Here is a 20,062-nt window from a genome sequence, read left to right as displayed (position 1 = left end):
TGAGGCCTAGTGTGTGGGCATGGAAGGGAGCATTCCGCACTCCACGGATAAACAGCTGCCGAGATAGAAAAGATTTTGTTTATACGAAAGTTGTCAGATCGATTTTGCCCGATCTGTATGGTATTTAATAACAAGGTAACTTCTTTTTTCCTCCCGTAGAACTTCTCGGTATCCATAAACAAGCAACTGTCGGCTTTTTAACATTAATGGAGTCTCTGAGGTACTGTAAGGTAAGATACCATCTTAATAAAAACTCGAAGGCACTTTTCTCCTGCGTGAAGCAGCGTGGCTCAGTGGAAAGAGCCCGGGCTTGGGAGTCAGAGGTCGTGGGTTCTAATCCCGGCTCCGCCACATTGTCAGCTTTGTGACTTTGGGCAAGTCACGTCACTTCTCTGTGCCTCAGTTACCTCATCTGTAAAATGGGGATTAAGACAGTGAGCCCATCTGGGACAACCTGATAATCTTGTATTTACCCCGGCGCTTAGAACAGTGCCCGGCACATAGTAAGCGCTTAACGAATGCCATCGTTAGTATTTAGAGAGTTTCTATTGCCCTGACTGAATTCCCCGTATCACTGTGACCCCTCTCCCAAGCTGACAGGGGAGTACAGGCTGGCTGATGGAGCTAGTTCTCTTCTGAAAAATTGAGCTAAAAAGGATAAGATCCCAGTAAGGAAATACATAACGGCTAAAAATAAGCCCCAGCTATTATTAAATGCACGTGTCTTGTTTGGTAAACCGAGTTATGAAGAGAACACAATGTTCTTTCCTCATGAAGGGACCAAAGAAGGCTTGTACTGAAGTCGACGGTAGGACCTCATCAGGCCGAGAAAACGAATTTGCTCAAATGCTTGGGATTCTAGCTTTTATCTGCTCCATCTGCGAAACTATTTAGCACTCAAAAGAAATACCATGAATTTCATCAACTCAGCTCCTAACCACATGTTCCAGAGTTCCAGTTACTATTCCGGGAAGTTTGTCTGCAGATTGTTCGGGGTTCCTTCGACAAGGCGGGAGCCATCCCACCCTGGGAAGCCAGATCCTTGAAGGCCCCAGGGCTGAGCGGGCTCTCTGTGCACGTTCCCCTCTGAGGCACATCCTTCCCATCCTAATCCCGTCCTGGCTGCCATCATGTCTCCAGGTTTGGCGCTTCTGCTGTGGAGCAGAAAGATGGGCCCCTGGGAACGTTTCAGCCTCTGAATGCTCTTATTCGGGAGTAGGAAAGGAGAGGGGTTTCACACACTTGGTTGGGATTTTAATTTGGGGGGAGGAAAAAGTGTGAATCTGAAAACCGGCTGTTCTGGCTCACCCCGATACCCCAGAATTGACCTGCGATGTTGGATGTGTCCCTGAAGAAGGAACACTCCAAAAAAGGTTCCAGGAATGTCTCCCAAGCAAGCCCTCTCTTTTCTGGTAAAGGATTTTGACATCAACCAATGTTATTTATTCTAGCATCCATTCAGTCGTATTTATTGAGCCCTTACTGTGTGCAGAGCACTGTAGTAAGTGCTTGGGAGTACAACACAACCATAAACAGTGACATTCCCTGCCCACAACAAGCTTTACAGTCTTGAGGCTGGGAGGCAGACATCAATACACATAAATAAAATGACAGATATGTACATAAGTGCTGTGGGGCTGGGAAGGGGGGAAGAGCAAAGGAAGCAAATCAGGGTGACGCAGAAGGGAGTAAGAGATGAGGAAAAGTGGGGCGTAGCTGGGAAGGCCTTTGGAGGAGACGTGCCTTCAATTAGGTTTTGAAGAGGGGGAGAGTAATTGTCCGTTGGATTTGAAGAGGGAGGGCATCCCAGGCCAGAGTCAGGATGTGGGCCAGGGCGAGACGTGATACAAAGGCATAGCAAGAAGGTAAGCACTGGAGGCAGTTACTGTGTGCAGAGCACTGTACTGTGCTTTTGGGAGCGTACACTGCAGCTGAGCTGGGCATCTCTGGGATTCCAGCTTTGAGGAACTCTATTGTTCAGCTATTCCGAACTCTGGAACTGTTCAGCTCCCTGTTGCCAGAGTGAATGCCCTACAAAGATCAGCTTACCAAAAAGCTGGAGAATGAGGAAATAGGGTCTTGGCAGACTAAAGCGTAAGGAGGATGTGGTTGGTCTCTTCATTAGTTTATCACGTCCAGGCCCAATTCCGATACCAACTGGCACTGTAATCTGATTATGGAAATTTGGGCTCGTGTGTTCCCATTTATGGTTTGGGCAGCCCCCCGTCAATGCCGCCTGGACTGCCCCTTCTTCAAAGGATGGATTACAATATGTCCTCTGCACTTGTAAGCAATTTTAGTGATGAACGAGACATGTCCTTGCAAAAGATTTGAAAACTTTGAATGGCAGCCCGAGGGACACAGACACTGGGTGTTCTCTCCAGGGCTTTGTACAGTGCTGGGTGCTCAGTGAGCACGTAAATTACTGCTCTTCCTACTTTGGGATCCAAACCAACATCTGGATCCACTGGATCCAAACCAAACTTGACCCAGGAGTGGGTCAGGTTCAGCATACAGGTCTTCCCCTCCCATAATTCTCTTTCTCTGTCTCTCTTTCTCCCCCTCTCCTCTTCCAAAATATGTCCTCCCATGTAGGGTTATTTCAGACTCAGAAGCTGGCAATCCTCCACTTCTGTTGGCATCAGTGGATCGTCAAATCTGCCATTGGCACTGAAATCCCGAACCACTTTCCATCCTGCCTGGACTCTGGGACTCTAGAGACTCCATGCAGGGCAGGCCATTGGATTACACCCTCTCCTAAATTTCTGATCAAGTGATTCAATGAACCAGGAGGGAGTGACCTTTTTATTTTTTGTGGTAGTTGATCATGAATCCGAGATAAATTCGTTCAGTCGTATTTATTGAGTGCTTACTGTGTGCAGAGCACTGTACTAAGCAATTGGGAATGATGTTCTGCGGAAGTTTTTCCACATAAAGTGAACCAGGGGTTCACCCTGAGGCCCTGGGACCCTGGTTGGAAGAGAAAGAACACATCTTTTTACATCTGGGGACGAGAGCCCTTACAGTGACCTCAACAGCAGCAGTAGTAGTGACAGCTCACCCTCTCCTTCCCCTGCTGCCCCCCTCACCTCCCAGCCCTTCTTAGGCTGGCAAACTCCTGGAATCCCAAGAGAAAGCAACAGAAATAGCCCATCATTTCACTTCTGTTCACCCCCGCCACAGCTCCAACAGAGTGCAGTGTTTAGCTCCATCACGGAGAAGCTTCCCTCCTTCCTCGACTTGTTCCTGACTGCTGCTCCTCGCCATCATGGAAACCTGGCTCTCTCCAGGTGACGCTGCCCTCCCCTCTCCTGCTGTGCTCCAGATCCTCCCTCCTCCTGCCCCTCCTTCAAACCCTCCCATCTTTCCTAGCAGAATCTCAAGGAGATCTCCTGCCTCCTTTCCAATCCACCCTTTTTACCTGCGCCTCTGTCCTCATCCCTTCACACTTTTTCGAAACACTTGCCCCTTCCAGCCTTCCTTCCCTGACCACCATCTTCAACGGTTCACTCTAATGGCTTCTTCCCCACTGCTTTCAAACACACTCATGTCTTCCCATCCTAAAAAAAACCTTCCCTTGACCCCTCGACCCCCTCCGGTTATCACCCCATCTCCCTCCTTCCATGCCTCAGCAAACTCCTTGAGGGAGTTGTCTACGCATGCTGCCTCTACTTTTTTTATGGCATTTGTTAAGTGCTTCCTTTGTGCAGGCACAGAGCTAAGCCCTGGGGTAAGTACAACCTGATCAGATTGGAAACAGTCCCTGTTAAGCGCTTAATACAGTGCTCTGCACACAGTAAGTGCTCAATAAATACGATTGAATGAATGAGTGAATGAATGAAGGGGCTCACAGTCTTAATCCCCATTTTACAGGTGAAGTAACTGAGGCCCAGAGAAGTTAAGTGACCTGGCCAAGGTCACACAACGGGCAAGTGGCAGAACCAGGATTAGAAGCTAGGTCCTTCCGAGTCCCAGGCCCATGCTCTACGCCATTCTACTTCCCACTTCCTCTCCCCCGAGTTTCTCCTTAATCCCTTCAAATCTGACTTTCCACCCCTTTCGCTCCACAGAAATTACCCTCTCTCAAATAACTCCAGTGATCTACTTGCCAAATCCAGCGGCCTCTTTGACCTCTCACCTGCACTGCAGTGAACACTATGGAGTATCCCCTTTTCCCAGACACATTAGCCATCTTTGGCTTCACTGACACTGTCTTCTCTGGCTTCTCCTCCTATCTCTCTGGCCTTTCATTTTCAGTCTCTTTCGCCTGCTCCTCTTCTGCCTCCTACTCCCTAACTTTGGGAGTCCCCTCAATGCTCAGTCTCTTCCTTTTCTCCATCTACGCCCAACTCCCTTGGGGAACTCATTCACTCCCATGGCTTCAACTTCCATATCTATGTAGATGATTCCCAAATCGACATCTCCAGCCCTTCTCAGCAGTCTCACCTTTCCTCCTTCCTTCAGGACATCTTCACTTGGATGTCCCGTGGACACCTCGGACTTAACATGCCCAAATCGAACTCATCTTCCCACTCACACCCTCTCCTTCCCATCACCGTAGAGCTAAACACCTTCCTCCCTGTGTCACAAACCTTTAACATTGGCATTGTCCTCAATTCATCTCTCTCATTCAATCAATCAGTCGTATTTATTGAGCGCTTACTGTGTGCAGAGCACTGTACTAAGCTCTTGGGAAGTACAAGCTGGCAACAACTCACACTCTCATTCAACTCACATATTCAGTCCGTCACCAAATCCTGTTAGTTCGACCTTCAGGACATTGCTGAAATCCACCCTTTTTTTCTGCACCCCAGAACTGTGCTGATCCAAACACTTAACCTATAATAATAATAATAATAATAATAATAGCGTTTATTAAGCGCTTACTATGTGCAAAGCACTGTTCTAAGCGCTGGGGAGGTTACAAGGTGATCAGGTTGTCCCAAGGGGGTTCCCAGTCTTCATCCCCATTTTACAGATGAGGGAACTGAGACACAGAGAAGTGAAGTGACTTGCCCAAAGTCACACAGCTGACAAGTGACTTGAGCCGGGATTTGAACCCATGACCTCTGACTCCAAAGCCCGGGCTCTTTCCACTGAGCCACGCTGCTCACTGACCTCCCTGCCACCTGTCTCTCCCCACTCCAGTTCATAGTTCGCTCTGCTGCCCGGATAAATTTTCTCCACAGCCATTCAGTTTCGGCTTCCCCACTCCTCAGGAACCTCTGGTGGTTGCCTATCCACCTCCACGTCAGACAGAAACTCCTTACCATCAGCTCTAAAGCAGATGTAGATGTACAGTTCTGGCATCAGAAGATTTGAAAAAGTTCTCCCATTCCTTTCTTTGTCACCCTTTTACTAGGGTCTATACCTTTCATTCATCCACCCCCAAGCCTCAGCCCCACAGCACTTATGTACATGTCTGAAATTCATTTTTATGAATATCTTTCTCCCCCCTAGGCTCTAAACTCCTGGACAGGGAATGTGTCTACCACCCCTGCTATTTTGTACTCTCCCAAGGGCTTAGCATAGTGTTCTGCACACAGTAAGTGCTCAGTTAATACAAGTGATTGATCGCCACCGAGGCCTGCCTTCAGAGTTCAGCTGAGTGACTTAGGAGGTGGTGGCGGCTACAGCGATGTCTCTTCTTCCTCCGTTCTGCTGCAACTGCTTTCCTCTGCCGAGAACATCATGTTAGATGTCTACCTACGTCTCCAAGTCTGCCCCCAGTCCTCCAGCCTGCTCTTCCCCTCCTCTAACTTTGAGCAGTGCCCAGACAAAAATAATAATAACGGTATTTGTTAAGCGCTTACTCTGTGCCGAGCACTATTCTAAGTGCTGGGATGGATACAGGGTAATCAGGTTGTCCCCCATGGGGCTCACAGTCTCGATCCCCATTTTCCAGATGAGGTAACCGAGGCACAGGGAAGTAAGGTGACTTGCCCAAAGGCACACAGCAGACGTGGCAGAGCGGGGTTAGAACCCACGTCCTCAGTCCCGTGCTCAGGCTATTTCCGCTAGACCACGCAGACAGTTCCTTGGGTCTGAGCTACTGATTTTCAAGAGTGCAAGGGCGGATTTTTTTCAGTCCCTTCAGCGTTTTATGTTGTTTTAAGATTCACGGGGAATGAAATTTAGGCCCTTCAAACCTTGATGCGCAACGATGTTGGTAAAGTATGCACTGATCTTTGAACACTAGGAACATCGAGTATGTGCTCATATTTAGCCGCTTTCTTTTCAAAATCATCAAATGGGGTGGCCGGGGCTCTCACAGACCTTTCCTCCACCAAAGCCCCCTTCACCCAGACCAACTAAGAGACACTCCTTGAAGGTGGTAAGATCAAAACAAGCCAAAGGAAACACTTCCCAACACAGTGGGTGGTGAGAATATGCAACTGCTTACCACAGGAAGTTGGGCAGACAGACAGTATCAACAAGTTCAAGCGGGATTTGGATAAATTCGTGGAGGAGGAATTTGAGGGAAATCGGGGACGTTAAGCAGTCCATCCCGAACCCAAGTCATCCATCCGTAGATTTTTTGTGTGTGTCGTACTCTCCCAAACGCATAGAAGAGGGTTCTGCACGTACTAAACGCTTAATAAATCCCATTGAGGATGACGTCAAGGATGATAACCATCACTCTGTTGCCCTGTTGGGAGATAGAATCCTTAGTTGGACAGAGCAAGTGTCTTGCCTATTATGGCCTTTCTCGTGTTGCCTGAAGTTCGTATCGAGCCGCTCTTTCTTTGGCTATTATTTCTCCTCCTTTTTAGTTGTTAATCCGTTGTGCAACAGCAGCTGCATTAACTCACATTTGAGGAGGAATGCGGGCCTGTTTCTCAGAGCCTGTGCGTCTTCACAAAAGCAGCTGCTCGAGGGGCTCAGGTCAAGAACATTGCATTTCCACAACCCCTCCAAGAACTGGATGGATGTATATCATGACATCCGTCGTAAAACACCAAATCCCAATTTTCCCCAACTGAGGGATAGTTCGTCGACGGATTACATTGCTGCCCCAAACCCCTGGAAGTTTACTTTTCCCAAGAGAGCCTATTTCTACACCCTACTTTTCGGTAGCCAGCTCACAATAACTTCCCACTAGCGGTGGCCAAACATCATGTAGCGCGCTTTTATTTAGCTGCTAGAAGTCTGTGGTAAAATAGTTGGTTCTTGAGCTAAATGGATGCTTTCAAGTCTAATTTCAGATGAGAAGGGTACGTTTTCCAAAATATGGAATTATTTAGTCCCTATTCATTGATGCTGGGAGAAATAATGCCAGACACTGTAAACTCTTCCTCCTTTGTGTTCATTTTCCCCAAAGGAAGGAGAAATGCGTGAATTTTGCACTGTTTTACATTCGTTACGCTGTCACATGTAACTTACTTGCCTCTCTCCCTTTTTTTTTGTTTCTTTTTTTTAAAAAAAAAACCTCTGTTCTAGGTGGGCTCCTATTTGAAATCTCCGAAGTTCCCCATTTGGCTGGTTGGCAGTGAAACTCACCTCACCGTTTTCTTTGCCAAGGTATGATAACCTGACTGTATTTTCTAGGAGACGAGGCAGGTGAGCATCGTCGAAGTCCATATTAAGTTTGAGCGTGTCTACCAACTCTGTTGCACTGTACTCTCCCAAGCGCTTAGTACAGTGCTCTGCACACAGCAAGCGCTCAGTAAATTCAGTTGACTGATACGCATCCAGTCTCTTGCCAAACAGGTCTTCCCACGTGGAAGTGAGCATTCCTAATTGATTGCAGTCACATCCCTTCGTAGTGAAGAAAGTTTTAGAATTGTTACAGCCAAACCTGTGTCACATTTTCAGTTACAGATTTCCTCATTCCGACTTGACAGTTCTGGCATCGGAAGATTTGAAAAGGATTTCAGGTTGAAAAGGTTGATGTGGGAAAAAAACAACCTTCGGGGATCCACTCCTGGTTAGAATTAAAAACAGCCGTGTCGATAGCTGCACTGATACATTGTGAATGAATAAAATTCCTGTTTGTTAAATAGTTAGTGGTTCTGACTGTGATGGCATTTCAAACTTATTTATGACTTATTTAAGCATTCCTAACATGGTGCACTTTTAACATGGAAGATTTTCTTGTAATGTTTGTGTGTTTTGGATTTTATGTTCACCCTCTCTGTTCATAGGAATGTAGGTTTGGTGGACAAAGACAAAGCCTGTGTCCTGGGTGTATATGCTTACCTTATTGCAACTGATGTGACAGATTATGAGAACTATCCATTTAAATATTTTAATGTGATCATCTCCAAAATTACTTTTTAATGGTGCTAACTCATATTCCCAGAATGTAGATTGCTGTATGATAGAGTCCTCCAGACAATTAAAATCAAATGCCCAAGTAAAGAAATTTGGGCATTATTATATTTTAAGAGTTGGGATCTTAAAGAACTCTTGAATCAGATGCCTGAAAAGGAGACCATATGTCTTTATCTCAGGATTAAGGGTTGACCTCTGTTAAAATGCTAGAATTTTAATGTTGGATTTTGAACTTCAAGCTCCATTCTTGGAATTAATCGACACATTTTTAAATGCTTCTGTTGGCAAGAAACGTAAAAGGAGATGGGAGATTTGGTAAAAATCCACTGAAGTAATATCTCAGTGGTAAACTGAAAATCTAGACCGAGATCGTCTTTGATTTCCCAATCTTTGGGAAAGCTCGGCTCAAAGGAGCAACCGTCTTTGGATGGTTACCCACTAGGCTGGTCTGTCTTCTGGGATAATCGTCCAACAATCCACTGCTATGTCACAATTTGTCACTACCTTTTTACTCGGCAATAATAAGTATAATTAATTATGGTATTTTGTAAAGCGCTTACTGTATGCCAGGCACCGTTCTAGGCACTGATGTATCGGGGCCAACCTGACTTCTGGCTACCAGAGCACAGAGTCAGGGATTGGTTTTATCTTTCGAAGCCATCCCCGTGAGGGCATAGAAATTCAAGAATTCAAAAGTCGGTCAAGGGTAGTGCCAGGGATAGAATTCGTGCCATACCTGCTTCTAAGTAGAAGCTGATTGTCTGAGAGGGTTTGAGGACACAAGGAAGATTTGAGTGACACTCATTTACAATGTATAAATATATTAGCTCTTGCCACTTACTCCCTTAAAAGCTCTGATTCTTTGCATTAGCCAGTGATATTCTTTGAACACCGTCTGTGTGCGCAGCACTGTGGCGAGAATTTGGGAGAGTATGATAGAGAAGACAGACCTGACTCTTGCCCTCAAGAAAGGTACAGGCCAGCACAGAAAATGGACACTAAAATGTATTTTCTAGGTAGGAGGAAACAGGAGCGGTCTGGGGGATTTTGAGAATCCAGGTCCTGATGTAGCAGCCGGAGGCGGGGAGATGTAGGAGATCCCCCTTTTTCTTCCCCTCCTCTCCATCCCCCCCGGGCCCTACCTCCTTCCCCTCCCCACAGCACCTGTATATATGTTTGTACAGCTTTATGACTCTATTTTACTTGTACATATTTACTATTCTATTTATTTTGTTAATGATGTGCCTCTAGCTTTATTTCTATTTGTTCTGATGACTTGACACCCGCCTACCTGTTTTGTTTTGTTGTCTCCCCCTTCTAGACTGTGAGCCCGTTGCTGGGTAGGGATCATCTTTATATGTTGCCAACTTGTACTTCCCAAGCGCTTAGTACAGTGCTCTGCACACAGTAAGCACTCAATAAATAGGGTTGAATGAATGTAGGAGGGGAAGCCGAGAAGTTAGCGGGGAAGCCCTCCTGGAGAAACGTGACTTCAGGGGAGCTTTGAAGGTGGGCAGAGTGCAGGCCGAAGGGAGAGGTCGGAAGCAGGAGAGGTGGGAATGGAGCCCCATGAGAAGGTGGCAGCCAAGTGTGCCCGCTACGCTAGAGTGGGAGAAGAGAAAGGATAAGCAAAGGGGTGAGAGTTGATCGGTGTTGTGGAAGGGTGGCATCATGCAGCTGCCCCTCCTACCCTTACCACCAACGAGAAGCATCTAGGCCCCAGCATCCCGCAGTCGGAGGGCAAAGCAGGTGAACCATGCTGCCGGCCGGTTCTCCAAAGGCCTGAGGGGTCAAGGCACCTGTGGCCAGTGCTTCTGGGAATCTAACGTGAAATACATAGGTGGAAAATGCTAATTTCATATATGACCTTTTCTGTTTGTCTTTTAACGGCTCGAACCTGGGCCAAATTGGAATAACTTCCCAACGGTCTTGGTAGTTTGGGGGATCGTAGCAGAAGGCATTGTTTGAAGGGCACTTCCGCGATATTTGTGCAATAATTGTGCCGGCATTTCTGGCCCGGCGGGCCAAAAACAGCACAAACCACTTCTAACAGCTCATTAAAAACATTGCCCCCTTGTTACTTCCCGGCCAATATGTGTGTATTTCGGTCTAGGCGGTGCGCGTGCCAAGTTTTTTGGACTTGTTCTCATTAAGAGGGACGGCCCACTTTTCGGTTTGGAATTTTCAAGGCCGACCGTGTTATTGAATCCTTTTTACATTAAATGAATGGATGACCCTTGGACAGGTTCAGGAGTCACCGGGCGCCTGGGGGCTGACAGAGATGTCCGTTGGGTTTGCAAGTGACACTGTTAACCGTGAGATTCTTATTTGGGAGTGGCCACTTGACAGTCTCTTGCCTGTTGCAATACAGGTAAAGATTCCTCCTTGCGACGTGAGTATAATTAAACTGCAGATTACGTAAATGCCATGGGGCGGGGAGAGGGGATGAATAAGGGGAGCAAGTCCGAGTGACGCAGAAGGGAGTGGGAGTAGAGGAAAGGAGGGCCCAGTCAGGGATGGCTTCTTGGAGGAGATGGCCCTTTAGAGAGGCTCTGAAGTGGGGGAGAGTCATTGTGTCAGATACGAGGAGGGAGGGCATTCCGGGCCAGAGGCAGGACGACGTGGCTGAGGGGTTGGCGGCGGTGAGATAAACGAGATGGAGACACAGTGAGAAAATGAGCACGAGAGGACCGAAGTGTGGGGGCTGCGTTGTAGGAGAGTAGCGAGGTGATTGAGTGCTTTAAAACCAATGGTGCGGAGTTTCTGTTTGATGTGAAGGTGGATGGGAAACCAGGGATTTTTTTATAATATCTGTTAAGTGCTTACTATGTGCCAAGCGCTTAGTACAGTGCTCTTCCCACAGTAAGTGCTAAATAAATACGATTTAATGAATGAAATGCCAGGCACTGTACTAAGCACTGGGGTAAGTACAAGCTAATTATTATTATTATTATTACGATATTTGTTAAGCGCTTACTACTTGCTGAGCACTGTTCTAAGCTCTGGGGTAGATACAGGGTCATCAGGTGGTCCCACGTGGGGCTCATGGTTTTCATCCCTATTTTATAGATGAGGTAACTGAGGCACAGAGAAGTTAAATGGCTTGCCCAAAGTCACTCAGCAGACGAGTGGCGGAGCCGGGATTAGAACCCATGTCCTCTGACTCCCAAGCCTGGGCTCTTTCCACTAAGCCACCCTGCTTCCCCATCAAATTGAACGCAGTCCAGGCCCCACATTGGGCTCACAGTCTCAATCCCCATTTTACAGTTGAGGGAACTGACGCATGGAGAATTTAAAGTGATTTGCCCAAGATCACACAACCGATGGGGTGAAGTTGGGATTATAACCCAGTTCCTCTGATTCCCAGGCTCTTGCTCTTTCCATGAAGTCATGCTGCTTTGTGTGCTGTGGACTGTGGCCTTCGGTTCTGCCCTCCCCTTCTAACCCCAGGGCTGGATGGGTTAGTAGGCCTGGTCGGACATGACTGCTGTATTCCTGGCACTTTGTCCTCGTAATAAGTGCCCTGAGGTAGAAACTGGGGAATGCCTAGTTAAAGTTCACTCCCACACCAAAATTCCAAAGAAAATGAGCTGGGCTTTATTAAAATGAAAAGTGGTGGCTCAAAAAAAGCTCAAGGAAGGATCTGAGTGTTTTGTATCGCGGCTTGGGGCCTCTGAGGGATTTGGTTGGACACAGGAGGGAGATGATTGCCTAACTCCAGGCTGGACGCTATTCTGGTCGGGGGTGAGGGCAAGAGGGTTGTGGGAGGGGACTGTTTTCCCTACATGCCCCTTCAAGACACCCCAGAGGGGTGGCAACACTGGCAACACCGTTGCCATCCTGGGGCAGAAGCAATGAATAGGCCTGCCAGGGGAGAGGAGGGTCCAGATGGTTTTTCCTGTCCTTCAGCCAGCTATCTAAGGGGAAGATCATTTCATTCAATCATATTTATTCAGCGCTTACTGTGTGCAGAGCACTGTACTAAGCGCTTGGGAAGTACAAGTTGGCAACTTATAGAGACGGTCCCTACACAACAACAGGCTCACAGTCTAGAAACCTACTCTCTGTACCTAAATCTCATCTACCCTTCCTCAGGCCTGGAACTCCCCTTTTCTATCCTACAATCCATCGCTCACCCCACCCTTAAAACACCCCTAAAATCATACACCCTCCAAGAGGCCTTCCCTAACTTAGTTCCCCTATCCACCCTCCCCTGTGTGTCAACTGTGACACAGTTGGTCCTTGGCTCTGGACCTCTTAATAACTTTGACACACCTTAGCCCCAGAGAACCTTTGAACACAAAGACACACGTATAAAATCTATTGTTGTTTCCCCAGATCTAATTTATTTTAATGACTGCCTGTCCTTCAAAACCCTCTCAGGGTGGCACCTGGAGGGTTTCCAGTCCTCTACCAGTCTCGACTACGGAAGGGAGAGTCAAGCTGGGGCCTACCCATTCCATTCCTAACTTGGGCAGTGGCTAGCGAGTGGAAGGCAATCTGTTACAAGTCAAAACTCACTATATGTCTGTCTGTGTCTCTCTCTCCAAATTTATTATTAATTTTAAAATTTAAAGTATAACACATATAAATCTATAACTCACTTGGCGGGAAAAATAAGATTAGGTCTGGACAGCATCGTGGCCAAGTGGAAAGACCCCAGGCCTGGGTAGTAATAATAATAATTATGGTATTTGTTAAAGCACTTACTATGGGCCGGGCACTGTACTAAGCCTTGGGGTGGGTACAAGCAAATTGGGTTGGACACAAGCCCGGTCCCATGAGGGGCTCAATCCCCATTTTGCAGATGAGGAAACTGAGCCCCAGAGAAGTGAAGTGACTTGCCCGCGGTCACCCAGCAGACAGGTGGCAGAACTGTGATTAGAACCTGTGACCTTCACCATACCGGAGTTGGGTTCTAATTCTGCCTTCACCACTTGTCTGCTGTGTGACCTTGGGCAAATGATTTCACATCTAAGGACCTCAGTTTCCTCATCTGTAAAACGGGGATTCAATTTCTGTTTTCCCTCCTAGACTGTGAGTTCCACGTGGGACAGGGACTGTGTGCAACCTGATTATCTTGTATCTACCCTAGTGCTTTGTACTTGGCGCCTTGTAAGCACTTAAGAAGTATTGTTATTATTAGCATTATTAGTCTAAATAGAGGGCGACGTACAAGAGGTGGACATGAGATACACGGGATGACCTTTTAAGTGGCAAAGATTCAATTTTAATCTAAGACATCACTGATGTTGTTAGAACAAAGGAAGAAATGTACAAAAGTGGTAGAATTGAAAAAGCATCCCATGTATTTGTGCCTGGCAAATGTAGAGTAGCAAATGGAAGAAAAACCCAATCTAAAATGGACTTTTTTAATGGATCACAGTTAAAATTGGCCTCTCCCCAGACCAGGATCATTACAGAAGTTTGCTCATGAACTGACGTAGCCATCTTGTTCGATTATTTTTTTAATGATTTCATTCCACTCCCTTTAAACCAGTAATATTGCAGTGACAGTGAATTAATCCTGGTTCCAAGGAAGTACCATCTGCAAAGATTTCACCAGCCCTTTCCATACTTAGAGGACTCAGGACCAGAGCTCAGAATTTCCTGTAGCAGGTCTTTACTGGGGACAGGAAATTCCAAAGTAACTAGTGATTTCCCAGGATGGGCCACTGGATTCCTGGGCAGTTAGTTATAGGGAAATGATTCCTAGCCACTCTTGACATATGCCTCCCAACTAGAGGGTTTTCTGTTGCCTTCGGAGCATTGCAGAGGGGAGAATGAGTTGCCAGGGACTCACCACCAATGTCTCTCTCCTCTGTAATAATAATAATAATGATGGCATTTATTAAGCGCTTACTATGTGCCAAGCACCAGTCTAAGCGCTTGGGGAGGTTACAAGGTGATCAGGTTGTCCCCCATGGGGCTCACAGTCTTCATCCCCATTTTACAGATGAGGGAACTGAGGCCCAGAGAAGTTAAGTGACTTGCCCAAAGCCACACAACTGACAAGTGGCGGAGCCGGGATTTGAACCCATGACCTCTGACTCAAAGGCCGGGCTCTTTCCACTGAGCCATGCTGCTTCCTGTAGACTGTAAGCTTGTTGTGAGCAGGGAATGTGTCTGTTTATTGTTATATTGTACTCTCCCAACCACTTAGTACAATGCCCTGCAAACAGTAAGCGCTCAATAAATACGATCGACTCACTGATGATTCTTTCGGGCCTGGTTTCTTTCAGGTCTTCAGCCTGCGCGCCACACCTAACCTTTGCATGTTTGGGTTAATTCATGTGGTTTCTGAGAAATGAAGGCCTGATGTTAAGTTGTTTTTAAGGCGGTGAATTTCGGTCAGCTCTCGGTTTCCTAGAATGCATCTACCATGTGCCTTCTTTTAGTGCCTCTGTAGCAAAGTTAATTTAGTAAATTAACGTTTAGGTAGTGAGCATTTTGGGGTCATGACTTAAACCTTAATGAGGAGATTCTTGGGTTTTTTTTTTCTGTTGATTGTAGTTTACAATGTACAGAGAACAGCATGGAGTAGTGGATAGAGCCAAGTCACTTTGCTTCTCTGAGCCTCAGTTCCCTCATCTGTAAAATGGGGATTGAGACCGTGAGCCCCCCATGAGACTGTGTCCAACTGGATTTGCTTGAATCCACCCCAGTGCTTAGTACAGTGCCGGGCACATAGTAAGCGCTTAGCAAATACCATCATTTATCATTATTATTGTTATTTTTATTGTGGCTAAAGAAGTGAGGGTTAGCTTCTTAGGCCACTTTGTAAAGTCATCATCATCATAATCAATCGTATTTATTGAGCGCTTACTATGTGCAGAGCACTGTACTAAGCGCTTGGGAAGTACAAATTGGCAACATATAGAGACAGTCCCTACCCAACAGTGGGCTCACAGTCTAAAACGGGGAGACAGAGAACAAAAAGTCTTTGGTTAACGATTTCCTTTCTACAAAAATATCTTCCAGTACTGTAGTCACTCATGTGACTGCCTTCATCACATGTTTTTGGCCCCCTAGACTCCCGGTTTATGAAGAGTAAATAAAAAATGATTGTTTCAAGCAGTACTAGTGGCTCTTGCCAGGTTAGGAAAAGGAGCAGGGTCAGGGCGTTGGGAATGCAGGCTCCCAGAGATTTCCTAGAGGTAGCCATAATTCACTCAGTGCCCATTGTAAAGACTGTGAGCCCATTGTTGGGTAAGGACCATCTATATGTTGCCAACTTGTACTACCCAAGTGCTTAGTACAGTGCTCTGCACACAGTAAGTGCTCAATAAATACGATTGAATGAATGAATAATGATTAGAGTCATCTTAGGGTCTTGAATCAGTCATATTTTGGGGAGCCATCTGCCCTCCCTGCTTCCAGCCTCTCACTCTCCAGGCCTCACTTCACTCTGCCCCCCGGAACATTTTTCTAAAAAACTATTCTACGCATATCTCCCCACTCTCAACAACCTCTGGTTTGGATGGTAGAGCCATGCAAATGTACATCGTACCAGAACTCCTTTCCATCAGCTTTAAGGCACTCATTCAGCTCTCCCCACTCCTAACTTTGTTCCTTCCCCACTACAACCCAGCATACACACTTGGCCCTCTCTACCTCCATCTTGTCCCTCTCACCGTCAATCCCTTGCTCCATCCTCCCTTCTTGCCTGGAGTTCCCTCTCCCTTCATAGCCCTTCTGTTGACCATCACTCTCCCCATCTTCAGAGCCCTACTAAGATCACATCTGCTCCAGAGAAGCAGGATAGCCTAGTGGATAGAGCACAGGCCTGGGAATCCGAGGGCCTGGGTTCTAATCCTGGCTCTGCCGCTTACCTGCTGTGTGACCCTGGGCAAATCACTTCTCTGCCTCAGTTCTCTCATTGGCAGAATGAGAATCCAAGACCTGTTTTCCCTGGTACTTAGGCTGCGATCCTCATGTGGGATCCGATTATCTTGTTATGGATTCTAATCTCGGCCCCGCCGCTTGCCAGCTGTGTGACTTGGGGCAAGTCACTTAACTTCTCTATGCCTCAGTTACCGCATCTGTAAAATGGGAATTAAGACTGTGAGCCCCACGTGGGACACTGATTACCTTGTATCTCCCCAAGCGCTTCGAACGGTGCTTGGCACGTAGTAAGCGCTTAACAAATACCATTATCATTATTATTATTATTATTATTATTGTTACCGAGTGCTTAGTACAATAGTTGATGTTGCCGACTTGTACTACCCAAGTGCTTAGTACAGTGCTCTGCACACAGTAAGCGCTCAATAAATACGATTGAATGAATAGTTGCATATAGTAAGTGAGCCCCAGGTGGGACAGGACTATGTCCAACCCGATTTGCTAGTAATAATAATAATGATGGCATTTGTTAATCACTATGTGCAAAGCACTGTTCTCAGTGCCGAGCGCTGGTCACCCAGTGCCTGGCACAAAGTTAAGGGCTTAAATACCATAATAATAATTACTAGTATTATTATCATTATTATTAGTAGTATCATTATTTGGTGTCAAATACACTTCAAGAAGCCAGCTGCGTAATCTGAAGCGAGGCCCAGTACATCGCAACAACCGTAATAGGCCTTTCTGTGATACCGTTCATTCATTCAGTTGTATTTATTGAGCGCTTACTGTGTGCAGAGCACTGTACTAAGCGCTTGGGAAGTACAAGATGCCAGTTCTTTGAGAGCCAGGCCGACCTTTATGATCTTCCTCTTGGGTCTTTTGTTTCATGGATGAGCTGCTTTGGAAAGCGTCCCGCAGTCGTGTTGGGTTTCCCAAGTTTTCCTAAGCCATGCTGTCAGCCCACACCTCTGTCCTGAACTTGCAAAGTGATCAAGGCCAGCTCGACTGTACGCGATTGAGACCGCTAATTCAGGGTTCCCCGTCAGGGATCATGGCGGTTAGAAATTCCCAAGTGCCCATCCGTCGGAAGCAGCACCTGGGAAGGGAACACAAGGAAGGGAATCATTTCTTAATGATGTGTGCATATCTCTAATTCTGTTTATCTATTCTGATGCTGTGGATGCCTCTCTGCTTGTTTTGTTTTGTTGTCCGTCTCCCCGCTCCTAGACTGTGAGCCTGTTGTTGAGTAGGGATTGTCTCTGTCTGTTGCCGAATTGTACTTTCCAATCGCTTAGTACAGTGCTCTGCACACAGTAAGCGCTCAATAAATGATTGAATGAATGAGCACAGTGGTTCTGGAGCAAATCCGTCAATCGATCGGTGGTATTTGAGCGCTTGCTTTGTGCAGAGCACTTGGGAGAGTACAATACAACAGAATTAGCAGACCGAGTTCCTGCTCCCTAATGAGTTTAGGGTATAGAGAAGGGAGACAAGTCATGGGCCCTCCCTGGAGAAATGCTCTATATTTAGGGATTTCCAACCGACTTCTGCGTGTTGGCGAATGGATTAAGAGGGAGCAGCAGGTTTTCCCGGGCCTTGAGGGAATGGGGAGAGCTGAATGAGTGCCTTAAAGCTGATTTTACTTGTACATTTCTATCCTATTTATTTTATTTTGTTTTATTTTATTTTATTTTATTTTGTTGGTATGTTTGGTTCTGTTCTCTGTCTCCCCCTTTTAGACTGTGAGCCCACTGTTGGGTAGGGACTGTCTCTATGTGTTGCCAATTTGTACTTCCCAAGCGCTTAGTACAGTGCTCTGCACATAGTAAGCGCTCAATAAATACGATTGATTGATTGATTGATTGAGGCCGCCAAAGGTCTGAAACCAGCTGCGCAAGTGATTCGTAATTATTTGCTTCTCAAGAGCACATCTGTCAGTGGGCAACAGTTCTCGTCCCGCTGGTTCCGAGACCGATGTTCTGTAGACTTTCGAGCTGGAAGAGTTCCCTGGTGGCTTGGAAACCCATTCCGTGTCTAGCCGTCAGAGGTCCCGCTGCTTCCTTAAGGGTGGAAACCTGGAATAGGTTGGACAAGACGGAGCTCGCCATAGCCCTCCGACCGGGATGGGGAAAAGGTCAGACCGGGAATCTTCAGCCCTTGTCTGGGCCAACCTTTCTGCCGCGGAGTAGCGTCAGGGGCTTGGAGAATCGCCCAGGGCTGCCAAATTTGCTGAGCAATTTCCAGAGGCCGGGCCTGGATATGGGGTCAGATGCTCTTGTAAGGACAAAGAACACATTAAAAGGGTGGTGACGCTGCTCTCTGCAGAATATAAATGTGGCCAGTGCAAACTTTCAAGCAATTTTATCTGACCTCATCAAACGTTACTCTTGTAGGGAGAAGAACAGATGAGAAGGAAATGAAATTTAGATATTACAACCTATCAAGCCAAGCTCAGGACCTCAAGCTACCTATGTTAATGAGTACATTTTTTCCAGTTTTGAAAAATCCGGAATGTAAGAAGGAACAAGTATTAGACCGGCTATTGGGCAAATTGTTTTACTTTATTGATACAAAAATAAATTCCTTTCTTTCAGAAATCATGAAACAAATACTTGTTAAATCCCTTCTAAAGTCATCGTAGCATTCATTAGCAGTCATTTTTATTCCTGAGTGTAGGCTTCAAATATGATCTTGTTTAACGTTTACGTTCATGGTTGGTTGATGTAGACCATGAAAACGTAATTGTATATGCCCTTAGGTGAACAAGAAAATTGTTTCCTTTTGAGGAAATGATCACTTATCCATCTGTTTTAGGTTTTCTTTTTAAGATGGGGGTTTAAATGTTAGGGTTTAAATGGCCGGCTCCAAATGAAATGTTGGTTGTCCAATGTTGGTCTACATTTGTTATGTTTCTAAATTTGGGTGTTGACCTATTTATTGAATGAAATTACTCTGTTTCATGGTAGAGAGATCCCATTTTTGGTCCGTGGATTTGCTTTTTCTCAGCTTTTTCTTGACTCAGGAAGTCACGCACGTGAAAATGACTCTCAACTAAAGCAGCAAAGAAAGGATTTCATTTTATTCCGAGTAATTGATTCTCCTTTTACACGATTTGTTTAGAAGAGCACATGGGGGATTTCCCCAAGGAACTGGCTCTCAATTTGTCCTTTTCAAAAGTCTACCCTATTAGTATATGGGTGAAAAGGAAGCTTTTAAAGTAAAATATCAGACAGAGATTCATTACATTGTAGCTTTTCCTCGTTGAAATATAATTATTGGATTTCCCTGCCAGTCAGTGTATTTAATTGCTTAGCATGTTTATCTCAGCTTTTGGAGAGGCAGTCTGAAACAATATATATGGCAAGATAGAGATATCCAACCAATTTTCTGAAATTGCCAGCTAGAAATAGAAAAACTCATGTTTTTCTCTTTATGGGATATTTATTGAAATTTTCCCAATTGTTGTTTGATGAGGGACTAGAAAATCAGCAAGCAGCTCCTTTATTCAGTACCATCTATGTTGGTATATTTCTCGTAATGAAAACTCCGCTGTGTACCTGCAAGAAGACAGCATGTGGTAGTATTTAGGTGAAGGATTCCCAAGTTAGGAATGGTAGGGGTCTGGGAATTTCGGCCTGAGTCCCGCTCCGCCATTGTCCGATTACAAAACGCTTCATTGCCCAGAGCTGTAAAATGGGCTTGCTCTGACACTCCCTAAGACCGCCCCCGCTTCATGGGTTTTGTTGTCTGTCTCCCCCTTCTAGACGGTGAGCCCGTTGTTGGGTAGAGACCGTCTCTTTATGTTGCCAACTTGTACTTCCCAAGCACTTAGTCCAGTGCTTTGAACACAGTAAGCGCTCAATAAATACGATTGAATGAATGAATGACTTCCCACGCGACCTGGCATGGAGATGGGGGTGGCAGCATCTCTAGCTTCAGC

The 20,062-nt window shown here is 46.1% G+C and overlaps 1 protein-coding gene across 1 annotated transcript in view; it reads left to right on the top strand.

The window, feature by feature from the left end:
• MINDY3 (MINDY lysine 48 deubiquitinase 3) overlaps positions 1 to 20,062 on the top strand; it is a 96,934-nt gene that overhangs the window by 37,255 nt on the left and 39,617 nt on the right. Inside the window, exons 9-10 of the mRNA XM_038755756.1 lie at positions 160 to 230; positions 7,441 to 7,521. Coding sequence (XP_038611684.1) covers positions 160 to 230; positions 7,441 to 7,521 — 152 coding nt within the window. The remainder of the gene's footprint in view (positions 1 to 159; positions 231 to 7,440; positions 7,522 to 20,062) is intronic.

This window comes from Tachyglossus aculeatus, chromosome 13 (assembly GCF_015852505.1).
Source record: "Tachyglossus aculeatus isolate mTacAcu1 chromosome 13, mTacAcu1.pri, whole genome shotgun sequence".
NCBI lineage: Eukaryota > Metazoa > Chordata > Mammalia > Monotremata > Tachyglossidae > Tachyglossus > Tachyglossus aculeatus.
The sequence above is the reverse complement of the archived record's forward strand: the minus strand, read 5'-3'. Positions and strand labels throughout refer to the sequence as shown.